This window comes from Desmodus rotundus, chromosome 12, assembly GCF_022682495.2.
Source record: "Desmodus rotundus isolate HL8 chromosome 12, HLdesRot8A.1, whole genome shotgun sequence".
NCBI classification, from domain to species: domain Eukaryota; kingdom Metazoa; phylum Chordata; class Mammalia; order Chiroptera; family Phyllostomidae; genus Desmodus; species Desmodus rotundus.
The window spans coordinates 22,804,714-22,819,384 of record NC_071398.1 but is presented as its reverse complement, the minus strand read 5'-3'; the positions used below and the strand labels follow the sequence as shown (position 1 = coordinate 22,819,384).

Genomic DNA, 14,671 nt, shown 5'->3' with positions numbered 1-14,671 from the left:
CCAGGACACCTGCTTCCTCAGCGACTGGAGGACCACTGGGCATGTCCCCATGGACGCTCCTTCAAGAGGAGCTAAGAAAGGGTCTGGGTGTTGAGACTGAAAGGAATGCTGATCCCCAAATTTTCATATGGTCCCTACCAACCTACCTTCCAACACCTTTCACCCCTAAGTATCATGCTGTCTTCCAAGAGGGCAAAACAATAAAAATAATGTTCATAGCAGAATTATTTATAGTAGTCAAAAAGTGGAAATAACCTACATGGCCATCAACTGATGAATGGATAAAAAACGTGGTCTGTCTGGACCAGGAGATATTACTCAGCCCTACAAAGCAATGGAGCACTGACACACGCTGCAACACGGAGGACCTCGAAAACATTGTTCCGTGAAAGGAGCCAGACGCAGAAGACTTAGTGTAGGACTCCACTCACAGGAAAGGTCTGGAAGAGGCCCATCGGCAAAGACAGGAAGTAGATGAGTGGCTCTCTAGGACTGGAGTGGGCAGGGAGGAAGATAGGGAATGACTGCTCGTGGGTTTAGGGACGGGGTGTCTTCTTGGAGTGATGCAAATGTTCTGGCATCAGTGGTGATGGGCCCACAGCTCTGTGACCACACTAAAAACCACGGGATTATGCACTTTAAAGGGATGCATTTATAGTATACAAATTGTGGCTCAATTTAAAAAGTCCCTGGGCTCTGAGAAGCCTACCCTGACACTGTCAGCGTGAGTTCTGTGGCCCCCAGCCGGGTCCCTCCCCCCCCACCAGAGCAGCTGTGTCTGGCAGCCCCCAGGCCCTGTCCACCTCCCCCCAGACTTCCACTGTGATCAGAAACCGAGACTCAGGTAAGATACAGGAAGTTCAGGAAAAATAAGGTGGTATTTTTTTTTAGACAATTGATAGGTTATACAAAGGTACATGGTATTAGTCTGTGACATAATTTCAGCCTATTACTAGAATTTTGCCATGCCAGGTTGAATTTATTTCTCAACATCTGAATTTTAGACGTTGCTTAAAAGATCAGGGTAAAAAAAAGATTAGGTTCAATTTTTTTTAATGTATTTCTTTCTTTGACATATTATTCTCTGTTTTCTGCAATCTTATGATATTGTTTTGCTAGGTTGCCATCTCCATTGAATGATTATGAAAAACCAGAGGAAAATATATAATGAGAAAATTTTTTCCAAAACATTTGAAATATACATATTTTTTAGCTTCACCCAAGGACCTGCTTATTGATTTTTTAGAGGGGGGTGAGAGAGGGAGGGAAGAGGGAGAGAGAAATGTCGATGAGAGAGAGAAACATGGATCGGTGGTCTTTCATATGCATCCGGACCAAGTACTAAACCTATAACCTAGGCATGCGCCCTGACCAGGAATCAAACCCATGATCTTTCGGTTTATGGGATGACGCCCCAACCAACTGAGCCACACCAGCCAGGGCTGAAGTATATATTTATATACACAAAATGTTTAATGTCTTTCCTACACAATGCCAATCATTCTATTGAGAATAATAAAACTGAAGGTGATATTCTGAAATATGAACAGTGGTGTTAATTGAGGGGTGGTAATAGTGTATGCATGGATAAAAATTTATAATATCTTGCTGTGTTTTAAAATAATTTGAATTGAATAATTTAATTTGAATAATTTGATTCAGAGTGACCTTGTGCTGATAATTATGGAAGCGGGGCTTAGAGTCTGGGACTGTCCATTATACTTATTTTTCTTGTGTGTATTTGAAAACCTGTGCAGTAAAAAATTGAAAAAAATAAAAACAAACTAAATGAGGGCCAGAAAAATGGGCAATTTTCATTTTCATATTTATACTATCTCATATTTTTTCAAATGTACTAATGGGCATGCACCATTTTTGTGGTCACAGAACTTATGTAAAATAATGTTATTTATACATAGTACCAAAATAAGTAAGTTTAACATTTGCCTGAAATCACCATGGCACTTCAACCTTTTAAAATGAAATAGAATTAGGCAAACGTGATCATATCAAAAACCGCCCAAGAAGACATACACGATAGAAAAGGCAGGAGGAGAAGCCACAGCTGGCTGACTGCCATGCAGGTGCTAAATAGCAAACCCACCCTTGCAGGGTAGAGGAGAGGAGGGGCAACGATTAACACAGAAATGGACCTGATGCAAAACTCCACTGAACTTGGAAACGCTCCCACAGGAGGCGAAAGAAGGAAGGAAGATCTGCTTGGTCCAAGACACAGAGGGTCAAACAGGCCTGAGGTTGAAATCTATTTCAGTATCGGAGTCTTGAAAGGTCACAGCGACTTCTCGTCTAAGATCAATGTGAAGCCCTCCCTTTAATAGGGTGGCCAGGCCTGCTCAGTGTGCCAAAGCTGAGCCAGAGGAAGTTCCTGAAAAATCAGCAAAGTTACATGCTGGAGCTGGACTTCTGTTACTGAAATGAACCAAGGAGGAGCCTAGGGCACCACCGTCTTAGACAAAGAATGGCCTGGGGAATGATGACAAAGGATGAGTGAGGAATGGCAGCCAGTCCTTCCTGACCCCCCTGCGCAATGCTCTGCCCCACCTGCTCATGGCTCAGGGCCATTGAGCAATGCAATGCTCCCTCTCCAAGGAGAGAAAGCCTAAGAGTTCCCTTTCGCCCTGTCTGGACACGGCAGCTTCTCCCCATGGCTGTAGCAGCCTTGGATGATCAGAAAAGCAGCTGAGAGAAGAACTGCAACAAGTAATAAACAGAAATCTTGCGTTTTGTAATAAACATTTGACTTTAATTAATATATGCAAGTTTTCTAAATCTTAGTTCAGATCTTAATAGTATTACCTAGTTGTTGATGACGGGAAGAGAAAAAGTTACATGTAACTTTTCTGAAGGGTGATTTGGTTTCGTAGATAATCATTATTAAAAAATGCCCATAGGCTTTGACCCAGAAACTCCTCTTGTAGGAATTGATCCCAAGAAAACAAGAGATTAAAAAAAAAAAAAAAAAAGGAGAACTTAGCATCCAAAAATTGAAGATAGGGTTAAATAATTTTACTGATATGCAATGGATCACAGTAAAGGCCTTAACATTCAAATTAGAGAAATATATTTAATAACATGAAAACATGCCCACAGCATATTTAGTATTTAGAAAAACATATATGTTTGAATAAGAAAAGAAAAGAATATATGTAACATAATCACCTCACACCAATTAGGGCAGCTATAATATAAAAGGATGGCTCCAATTTAAGTTAAAAAAGGACAATAACAAGTGCTGGGAAGCGTGTGGAGAAATTAGGATCCTCATGTACTGTGAGTGGGAACGCAAAGTGGTGCAACAGCCGTGGAAAAGAGTGGCAGCTCCTCAAAAAGTTAAACATAAAGTTACTCTATGACCCAGCAATTGACTCCTAGGCACAGACTCCAGAGAAATCACAACATACATCTACACAGAAGCCTGTACATAAATGTTCATAGCAGCATTATTCTTAATAGCCAATCAATATGAACAGCCCAGATGTTCACCAACCCATGAATGGACAGAGAATAACCAGGACTTGAGACTTGCTGGGTGGGCTGTGCTTAGCACCCCGTACTGCAGCATGTGGAAATCACCTGGAAAGCTTTTAAAAGTGCAAATTCCCTGTGCACACCCCAGAACAATTAAGTCAGGACGTCTGGGGGTAGGAGCCAGGCATCAGTGATGTGTAATAATCCCCAGCTTATTCTACAGAGTGGACAAGTTGAGAACGACTGTCCCCAGAGATAGTCTCCTGGGAGTATGGAGACTTGATGAGGGGAACTGAGGCACTGCCTCCCTTTTACGTGGAGGACACTGAGCCAAGACCCCTTTCCCACGGCTCTATCGCTTGTGAACTTGCCCATCACTCGTACTTCTGAGACACACAGAAACATCTTTCGTCTTTCTGTTTTTGGGTATCAATTACTGCATAATGTCAGCTCAAACATCTTTTTGATTATGAGCTGGTGACTGAGCTGTAACAGCAGTGTAAGTTTAAAAGGCAAACTGAAGAATTTTGCCACTAATTGAGAGGATGTCTTTCGATTTTCTGAATGACAAGGTACTGAGAGATTCCTACAAAATGAAGAAAAGAAAGAACTCATAATACTAAAAACACAGTACAGTGACACAGTGTAGTTGAACTAACTACAAGTATAATCTTCCTTGGGGATCTTCAGCAGGCTGCCACAGGGGAGCACCGGTGATTTATTTCAAATGTATATTCAAGTGTTTTAGGCTGACAAGAATTAGCTTCTCCACAATTTACTGCGGGACAAAGATGGTTCCCATGTTATTAAAGCGTAACTTCAGTGTGGTTCAAGCACAAACCCCCCAGCACGCCAATCATGTAAAAGCAGAACTCAGATGTGACAACGGGGGTGGTTAGATGGCACAAAGAGAGAAACCGAGCTGCGAGCATGGGCCAAGTTGGGAAACGTAATTCGGAACCACAGACGTTGAAATGTTTTTCCCAAGCCTTACATAAACCAAGCTTTCTCTGAGAGAAACCAAATATTAACCTTAATATCATGGATTTGCTGTGCCAATGGCTGTGTAGGTGGTCCCAGTGAAGGTCAAAGAACAGGCTTGGCAGGTCTGGGAGGTGTCAGTCCCTATCCAAGCCAAGCAATGCCAGGTGAGTTTGTTCACGTGGTCCAAGCCACAGCAGGGAAGCCCTGGCTCCTAACAGACTGATGTGTTCACAGATTCCTAGAAGGGAACATTTATGCTATTTGCTTAAAATAACTATTGTACAATTGAGTACTCTAAAATTTATTTCCCAAGATCACACTACCCAGGGAGGTACCAAGAACTTTAAATGGCTGAGAACTGACACCTTAGAAGAAAAGTTTGGTCACCAAATGGAGCTACGTGTTTCTATTTTTGCCTTCCCTCCTTTCCTTCTTTCTTCCCTCCCTCCCAACCATCCATCCATCCATATCCATGCCCTTCCTTGAGCTTACTATAAGGCAGTAAATGTATTCATAATTGCAAAGATGGTGCTAATGAAAATAACAATGATTCAAGCTAAAATTTATTAACTGTTTATTACACATCAGGTACCATGTTTTAAAAAAGATTATGTTATTTAATCCTCTTGACCATCATCTCCCGCTTTTACTGATGAAGAAACAGAGGCTCTGAGAGATTAAGGAATCTTCCAAGGTCACCATCTTACTGACCTGTGCAGCAGAGACTCAAAGCTAAGACAAAGATGAATTAGCTAAGATTTCTGCTTCTCTGGGGTTCAGTCTAACAAAGAAAAATCAATATAGAGAAAAAGCCTCCCCAAAGTATCTCAAGCAGCATGATTGGGTATGTGGCCAATGCTCTGTGAAGTAACTTGCCAATTGAACCATTGTGTACAGGCAGCAGCAGGGGATGACGCAGGGTCCGTAGAGGGTGTGACAGTCATCCAGTGAGCACATGACGGACTAGTCAAAGGAGCGTGGTACAAGTCAGGATGGCAGGTCCAGAGTTGGAAGGCAGACTCTGTGTGGGGCAGAGAATGGAAGCACAGGGGTGGGAGGATGTGGCTATAAATGAAGGTGAATAAGGGGCCGTACCCCAGAGGCCTTGGTGGGCCACACCAGCAGGCACAGCCTTTGTAGTTCAGTCAGCAAGGCATCACCAAAGGGTTTTTCCACGGGACAATGTCAAGGATGAGTTTACATTTGAGGGCAACCCCTCTGGTAGTTCAAATGTGTAAATAGCAAAGTGACCCTCTGGTCTTCTCCAGTCTACCTGACCAGCATCATTATAAAGACAAGTGGGAGCTAAGCGGAAATGAACACAGACATTCAGAGTAAGTGTATGAATACAACTGCAAACAAGAGTAAACGGCTGTTATTTCTGCTTAAACTGACACTGTGGAGAGATACCTTCTAGGTACCTGGTGGAAAACAGTGAATACCCTAATTGTGGGGATGGGCCTCTCTCTTACTGGATTGCTTTAACCTCTTTTACACAAATATGAGAAAAACAATTTCTTGGTGACAGAAAATTGGCTAGAAGAAGCATCTCCTTCAGCATTGAAGTGACCATAATAATTGTCCCAGTGGCAGGAGTTATCCTATTAATGGGACAAATCTCCTCCAGAGGCAACGCCTCCTACATGATACAGTTCTCAAGTGAGACAGATCTTTCCGACTCTCCAAACCACTGTCTAAGCTGAGCTCAGTGCAAGAGCAGATTCTGGACTGAGTTCTAGCCGCACTACAAACTAGTTAGAATAACCTTGGTCATGGCCGTTACTCTTTAAACCTCAATCTCTTGATCTGTGAAATGTGGTTCATCATTGTATTAGGCTGAAATGTAAGACACTACCATTCTTCTATCAGGTTTGACGTGTCCTCTGAGTCCTCATGAGGACAGAATGGGATGGCATATAAGTGCTTAGCTGTGCATGACCCATAATACATAGGCGACAAATTGTAATAATTATCATCATCATGATCTTTATATGGGTCCAAGTCCCGATTAGGAATTCAGTGTCTTCATTATAAATAAACAGTACTTAGTGGTGGTAGTTGACCAACTTTCCCAAAACTCACCACAGCACACTGTTCTACTCAAACCCATCTCTGTTATCAGCCTCTGTATATCACAGCACTTTCCACAGAGAATTAAAATTAACCATGCATGCAACAATGGTTATATTTACTTATTTATCTTGACAGACCTAACACAAACCACTTTCTAAGAAAAATGGCATGTATTTCTCATAATGAGACAGGGTGCTATTAAAAATGAGTTATGTTTGAGAAACAGTGGGGTCTAGTCCTAAAATCAGCAAATCACAACCACGAGAGCAAATCCCAAATTCAACCCACTTCCTATTTTTATAAATAAAGTTTTGTTGGGACACAGTCATGTCTAGTAATTTACACTTTATCAGAGGCTACTTTTGTACTATAATGATCTCATGCAACACTCAAAATGTACTCAGTGCTGATTGAGTGGCTGCTAGAGACCATCTGGCTCACAAAGATAAAATATTTATAGATATGTATATAAATATTTATTTATCTGATTTTTTTTCAAAGTATTTTGCTGGTTTCTGCTCTAGTCCAGTGCTTTAAGAGATCATTGTTGACAGCTTGGGGCAGGGTAGGGCGGGTGGCTGGCGGTGGATGGACAGAACAAAAAAGAGAAAGAACTGTAAGAAAAGAGATCATTGTTGAACACTAGCAACAAAATTAATATTCTTTGCTATGGCTAAAGACATAACACCAGCTTCTGCACATACGCACTGGGAGATGATGAGTGTGGGAGGGGCAACCACAGAGCAATGGTCCTTACCCTCCAAAGATGGTTGTCTCTTCAATTAACATACGTCACTTTGATTTTAAGAAACATGACAGTGGTGACTGAACCTGGGAGTCTGTGGGGAAATCAAAGCCGTCCACATTGCAAACATCGTTGTGGCGACTTCAAACCCGTTTTCGTGTGTTCCTTAGCAGTGGTGACTTCCGACGACTTCCGCGAGCCCAGGCACAAGGCTCACAGAAATGTTTTCTTCCTGACAAATTTAATTGCAAAGTGGCCCCTAACTAAATTAATTTAATAATTTTTCTTCTCTACCAAGGATGTGTTTTTGAAGATCTCTGTCATGCAAAGTTATGAAACTGTCCTTATGCTTCATGACAATCGTAAGAGAGAGCTAAGGCACAGGAGACGTGAGACGGCAAATGGTTTAACCCAATGTCTAGACCAGTCCCTAATTCTGTTGTAAACACTGAATAAATAATGAGGGGAAAAGAAAAATTTCAAAATAAACAGAAAAGGAGGGGAGAAGGAGGCGTGTGGAGCACTTTGGTATCCCAGAATACCCAAGTTCATTATTCTTAGTAGGTCCCACGATACCTCACTTATTCAAAGCAGGTTGCTCTTAAAGCAGCTCAGATCACCTGGAAAAGCTCTTAAAGCCAGGGGGAACAGATGTAACAATGGCAGAGAAAATAGAGTCTAGCCATTTACTCTGAGAGAGCATGGTGAAGTATCCCTCCAGTCCACGGCTTTAATAACAATGAACAGCAGGGAAAATACTCAGTAGAGTAATAAGTACTCTGTGATCCTCAGTGGAGCATCACTATAGTAACAACTTTTCTGCTTGATTCTTGTCTTGCTTATCATTTGTGGGCAACGTGAAGCTGATTTCCCCTCTTTTCTTAATGGCCAGGAATCCCAAGCTCATTCTTCGGCCTGATTTTTAATGAACGTGAAAGACCTTATGAGATCCACTCTTCCTCTATAGTCACATCTTACTAGTCAATTTTTATCACCCTTTCCCGTTTTTAAGTAAACTCCTATTTCTATTTTATGACACTATAATGGATTCTTTATAATTTCTCAAATCATTCTAGAAATGTGATAATAAACAAGCACTTACTAATAACAGTCATAGGCACAGTGCACTAAGCTGCGTCTGGTTTTTTCATACATTCCAGCTGTTCTCCTCAACAACCCTAAAAGGTGTATGTGATAATCTACTTTATACAGATCTGGAAAGTGAGGCCCAGTGATGTGAAGAGTTTGCCCAAGGCCACACAGCTAGTAAATAGTACAGCTGGGATTTAAATGTCAGTTCTGTGGATCCCCAAACCCTGTATTCTTCCCACTGCAGCAGGAGTTGGCACGCTATGGCCCTTGGGCAGATCCAGCCCCTCGCCTGTTTTCATAAGTAACGCTTTACTGAACCACAGTCATACCCGTCCAATTAAATATTGTCCGTGGAGCTTTCAGGCTACAAAGGCGGAGGTGATTAACTGCAACTGAGATCAGATGGCCCGAAAAATCGAAAAGACTTACTCTTCAGCGCTCTACAAGTTGGCTGAACCTTGTACTGCACTGCATTACTTCGAGTTAGTATTTTTGTTTAATAAGAGATGACCCGTATATTGTCTTTTAGAAATATTTTTAAGTAATTACATAAAGCGAATTGATGCTGAGTTAATTTTCAGAACATAAAAAATTTACTTGTGAGGGAAGCACTCTTTCCTGATGTTTCTAAATTTAAATAAATGTCTCACAATATGAGTTTTTAAAATAACTTAGGATGGAAAATGTATGGGATGGCAAAAACTTAACTTGTAGACTTTTAACATTTTTCCTTAAAAAGCCATAATTAAGATCTAGATTTAGAGAGTTCATTATAGCTAAAATCTACTTCTTTGTTTTTCTTTTCTTTTAGATTTCATACTGTGAAGAAAAGCAAAGCAACACGATCCTCTGTTAGGCAAACCAGAAATGGATTTCTCGTGTTGGGCAAAGAGTAATTGTGGATATGTTGGCTAAAACATTATTCTTAAAATTGAGCTGAGGAGAAAAAAAAGATTAAGCTATAATTTACACATTGGTCTTCAGGGTAATTTATCCCTCAAAATTTGGAATTTATTTATAATTTATAGCCCACCCACTTCCATAGAAGGATTTGAGACAGCAAGATTTAGAATAGGAATCCAAGAATACTATATGTGGGATTAGTACATTCAAGTTCTGAAAGTAATTTAGTAAAAAGTGAAAATAAATAACTTTGTTAAAGATTTTTCTCCCTCAAATGTTTAAAAAGCAAAGAGGGGTAGAAAACTGTTAATCTTTTATTTTATAAACATCACTATTCTATATTATTTTTAGGGGAAAGAACACCTAATTTCTTTAAATTATGCTGGAGGCAGAAAGTTGAGAAGAGAAAGTAGAAACCCATCATCAAAACATAAAGTTCTAGAAATCTTTAGAACTGCATGTATTGTGTCAATATGAACTTAATATCAGTTGCAATTAATTCCCACAATGAACGAAAGCCCTTGGTCAGGATTATAACAGCTGATTGGTAACTGCTTTCCAAACAATGCATTTGCTCTATATCATGTGCCATCACCAACATTTAAAATTTTGGGATTGGAATCCAGGTATCCGTTAGTTCAGGAATGTATGGAACTCAAACCATAAAACATCTAAACAGAAAACATTTACAGAGTTCCTAGTTCTAGGAGCTACTGAACTATTCCAGGCCCTATTCAAAAATGGGTGCTTCTGAGTAATGGAGGCAGCTAGCACCAGGGATGAAAACGTGCCAACTCATCACAAACAACGTGTTATTATTTCGGAGCCCATCACAGAAACTCCCGACGTTCGTCTGAGCCATCAGGAAGGGTCCCGGCATGGCACACTCGTGCCCCCGCCTCCTGGCAGTGTGGAGTCTGGCTGCTCTCCAGGGCTGCAGTTCAAACATAAATATCCTTCAAAACTCGGTTGGGTTGGGACTCACCACAGGCTTCGGTTTGGAACTTTCCAGTAATGCCCAAAATAATTCGACCTGAGACACACTGGCTGACCACCACCATCACTAACTCCAAGGAGAACTGTCTGGAAGCAGACTGAGGCTTCCTGGGCTGACCACCCAGAAGAGTGAGTGGAGAATAACACACAAATGAATAAAAATGGGGGTGGGCAGACAAAGGGAGAGTGGGCAGAGGAATGGGCTGGTCAGGGTGCGCTGAGCCTTCGGAAAACGCGCTTTGGCAGCCAGGGTCCTCTTGCCGGAAGACTTCACCACCATCTATGAACTTTGCTTGCCAAAAACACTGAACAGGAATTCGTTCGAGCCTCTAGAGTCACCTACCATTTCACAGGAAACATGGACGACCTCAGAACACATTAAAGGACACCCCAGGTACGCAGCCATCAGAGATTACAGAACGCTCTAGAGGGCAGCCTGGATGCTTCAACAAGTGCTATGTTGTGTTAATTATGTTAACTTGACTTTGTTCGAATCCTGATTTACACGAACTGAAAGAGGGAGAGTGAACAGAAATATTTATTGTTTTAAGTGGTTTTAAGCCACTAAATTTCAAAGTAACAGATTACTTGGCAATACATTCCAATACAGAAATCCACTGAAAAATAAGACTGGAGTGTGAGACCTAACGAAAAAGAAGAGTCGCTCTGAGTTCAGACAGACTTGGATTCAAATTTCAGAATGCACCACTTGCTAAACTTGGGGAAGCCATTAGACTCTTACTCTCTGGAAAGCTGGAGCCTTTCAATTTGTACAATAGAGATAAAGATGCCTAATGCCCGGGGTTATTGGAAGAACTTAAAGACAGACCCCAGGCATAACTACTTAGCACACAGCCTTGCACAAAATAAACAAAAAGTTGATGAGAAGCCGTGATTTTGCATAGTCAGACCAGCAGTGCTCTTTCTGAAATGGTCTCCCTCCCCCCGACCTCCACCCCCCAAGGGAAGAAGAAGCAGGTATCCCCAAACAGGCTGATCCACAGCTCCCCCTGGCAGACGCAGGTAGAGGGGGGCCCCAGAGCAGAGTGAGCTGCGTCTTCCGCCAGGTTTGCATTTCACACTTCTCTCTACTTTTTTAGACTCAGGATGTATCGTATGCTGCTAATCCCAGTGTGGAGAAACACTCTGAGCTGGAACGTGAGCCCACGCAGGCAAAAGGGGCCCGAAACACTTCCGGGGCGCTCGTAGACCAGCTTTAAAATGGAATATTAAATGGGGGCATCTGCATGGGATTTAAATGTAAGGGGTTTTCTTCTTCTCAGTCCAGCAGCACAAAAAGAGACTGGCTCTGAACTGGCAGCCTTTCTTTCATGTGTCATTATGTTTTACAGACAAGGAGGTTTTAATGTCTAAAGATGGGAGGTGATTATACGAATAGAGCTACACATGTTTTTTTGGCAGCCTGGTCACCAGCACTTAAATTCACTTCTGACAGTTCTCAGGATCTAAAGACCTGCAAGTACTGAACTGTCATCTGCCTATCCAGGAGAGATTTCACTTTGGCAGCATTTCAAAAGTTGAAATCACTCCCTTTTTTATGCATATTTTCACCACCACAATATTTCCCTAAAACATATAGCACACTGTTCTCTCGAGAGGCATGTAAAAAGAGGCGTGTGGTATAGCGTTTGCTAAAGGAAAATCACCCTTGTTTCTGCACTTAGAAGTACACAAATTCAGAGTCATTTGCTCAAACCTAAGATTAGGGCAAAATGGGTGATAGCTTTCTCCAAGAGTTTGGCCTCAGTGATTACAAGACGCAGAGGAATTTGATGATTTTTGAACTACTTAATGGTGAAAAACTAATGGTCCCATTAAGTCTTGGAAGATGGTGCTGTTATGTAACAGTTGGCGCTTCCCGGCAGAACTGCTCACTTCTACCGTGGCCTGACGCAGAGTGGGAGGAAGTGGAGAGAGGCAGCACTTCTAAGCTCCGACTAGAGCAGCATGGTGTCAGGGAGAGAGCAAAGAAGTCAGAGCTAGATAAAAACCCTGCGTCTGCTGCCAACCTGCCCAGTGACCCTGTGAAAGTCACTCACTTCCTCTGATCTCTGTTGTAACCACATTTAAAAGGAAGGAGAGTTCAGGCATGGTGCTGAAGTGCGGCCCTGGAGTGAGGAACCACATAGGATCTGAGCCCCTCTGTTTCCCAGCCAGCTGCCTTCAGATAACTAGCCCACCCTCTGGTCTCACATCCTGCACCTGCACAACAGAGGTAGTAAATAACACCCACCACAAAGGGGGGCTTTGAGAATTAAATCAGAAAAGGCATGCAAAGTGTTCTTAAGTGCACGGCCCATAATAAGCATTCAATAAATGAGCTGCCCGCGGCTGCTGTTGTGGTTATTGTTATTATTATTCTCTCTCAAACAACCACAAAAGCATTAGTTTGAGGAGTCAGCAATTTGCAGTGAAACACTGCTTCCGGACAACTGAGACCATGGCTTGCTTCAGGATAACCGGGCTTCCAAAGGTCACCCCTCTCTTCCCAAAGCCTGGGAAAGTGCCTAAGGCTTTGGAGACCCTCATTAAATGTGTTAAGTGAACGAACACATGGATAAATGAATGGTGAAGGTATAAATGAGCAAATGTCTTAAAAGCTACTGCTGCCCCCAAGGCTTGGGGCTCTCTGAGAGCTCTGGCCAGGGCTGGCAGCCAACACTGCCAAAGCCGCAGAGAGCACACACAGGAGGGCTCGCCCGGGCAGCTGGCAAGCTGAGGGTGTCATCCCACTAGTCCTGCATGTGCACAGCCCGCCCCCAACTGGGCGTGCAGCTCTCTCACTAAGGTTTCTCACTCAGTTCTTCAACCTCAGGGACTCGGGCCACTTGCTTGCTTGAGAAAGGGTGTTAGAGACCTCATAGCCATCTAAAACTGCGGAGTGAGAAATCCAGGGAGACAAGAGAAGAACTGGAGGCCGGGCAGCACTGAGGGGTCACAGCCACATCGCACCATATGAATATTTGGTTGAAGAACCTCCTCTTACACCCGTCCTCTGCCTGATGACCCTAACAGAGCCTCGCCCAAAGAGGGCTTGCCATTTTACCAGCCTTCTCCAAACTCAGTCCCGTTGGAGCCCCCTCTGGAGCTATCCTGTCCTTGGCGCCTACTGTACCATTATCAACCTAATCCTCACGGTTAATTCAACCCACTGGAAAAAAAAATAAATGAAGTGACTTTTTAATGAAATTTAAACCACTATGTTAAATAAGAATCCAGTATTGCCTGCCCTAAAAAAATAAGAGAGAACCGTAAAAATAAACACTTGGAAACAAAATATTATAATTAAAATGGAGCTAACCACCACTGCTTGCCTCAGCTTTGGGTTTGAGGCCTGCTCTTTCTGTTAGAAAGGGAGGTTAACATGTGCCAGTATAAAAATTTGCCAGCCCCTAGCTCAGGCCTCCTCCTTCAGGCACACTGAAATGCTGAAAAAGAGTGAAAAAAGGGTAAGTTTCTCAAAACGGGAGTCCATGCTTCTGGATCCGTGTGCACACGTCACATGAAATCATTGCCGGTTTGCAAAGCAACGGATCCTTCTTCTCAGGCTCTGATTCTTGGCCCCCTTGCAGCCCTGGAGAGCTGAGCTTTCTTCTTCCCGAATGCAATTAAAATGTACTTTCCCTTGATTCTGAGGCTGCAAAAATGTCTACCATCAGGACGCATCTTACACTCATCTGGCTTTTATTAGCCACTTTCACGAGTGCTTCAGTAGTGTCTTTTCTTTTTATCTGGGAAGCTGTTACTGGATGGATGACACATCTCATAATGAGAGTCAGGAAAATAGGGCCGCACCTTAACAAGGCCAATATAAATGAGCCTCCTGCTTGGATGCCAAGACAACACAAGGGCCCTGCGTTCTCCCAATTATGGTCATCTGATAAAGACATCACAATAGTAAGATATTGTGATCTACAACCCTCCACTGGAACACTCACACATTCTTGGCCTTGAACGCTTGAGCAAAATGCTGCACGCTACGGAGCAGAGCAAGGTCCAGGGTCATTGCTTCCACCTTGGCTTTATGCTGGAATGAGAGAAAATAAAGAGAAATGATAAATAACAGCAAGTTTAGTTCATGGTATCAAGTTACAGTAAATGTGTTATGGAACATGTTGGAATTCCCCTGTTTAATATTAGACGCCCAGAGAGAATATAAATCATTGGAATGAATGGAGGAACAGGGCTTTTACTGCCAAGTTTAGGGAGGATGTGAGGCCCGGATTCTGCTAAAGCTACAGGCTGGGGGTTGTGCTATTTCACGCAGGGCGAGGAAGAGGCGCCTAAGGGTCTTCAGGCTCACGTGGCTCCTCTCAATCTGCACCCTAAAAAACTAGGATGGGGTGGGAACACCAGGACAAAGCCTGG

At 42.6% G+C, this 14,671-nt stretch overlaps 1 protein-coding gene across 3 annotated transcripts in view; it reads right to left on the bottom strand.

Moving 5' to 3' along the window:
* WWOX (WW domain containing oxidoreductase) overlaps positions 1-14,671 on the bottom strand; it is an 897,629-nt gene that overhangs the window by 651,923 nt on the left and 231,035 nt on the right. For all 3 annotated transcript variants that reach the window (XM_053915333.1, XM_053915335.1, XM_053915334.2), the window contains exon 6: positions 14,242-14,330. In XM_053915333.1, the coding sequence (XP_053771308.1) occupies positions 14,242-14,330 (89 nt within the window). The remainder of the gene's footprint in view (positions 1-14,241; positions 14,331-14,671) is intronic.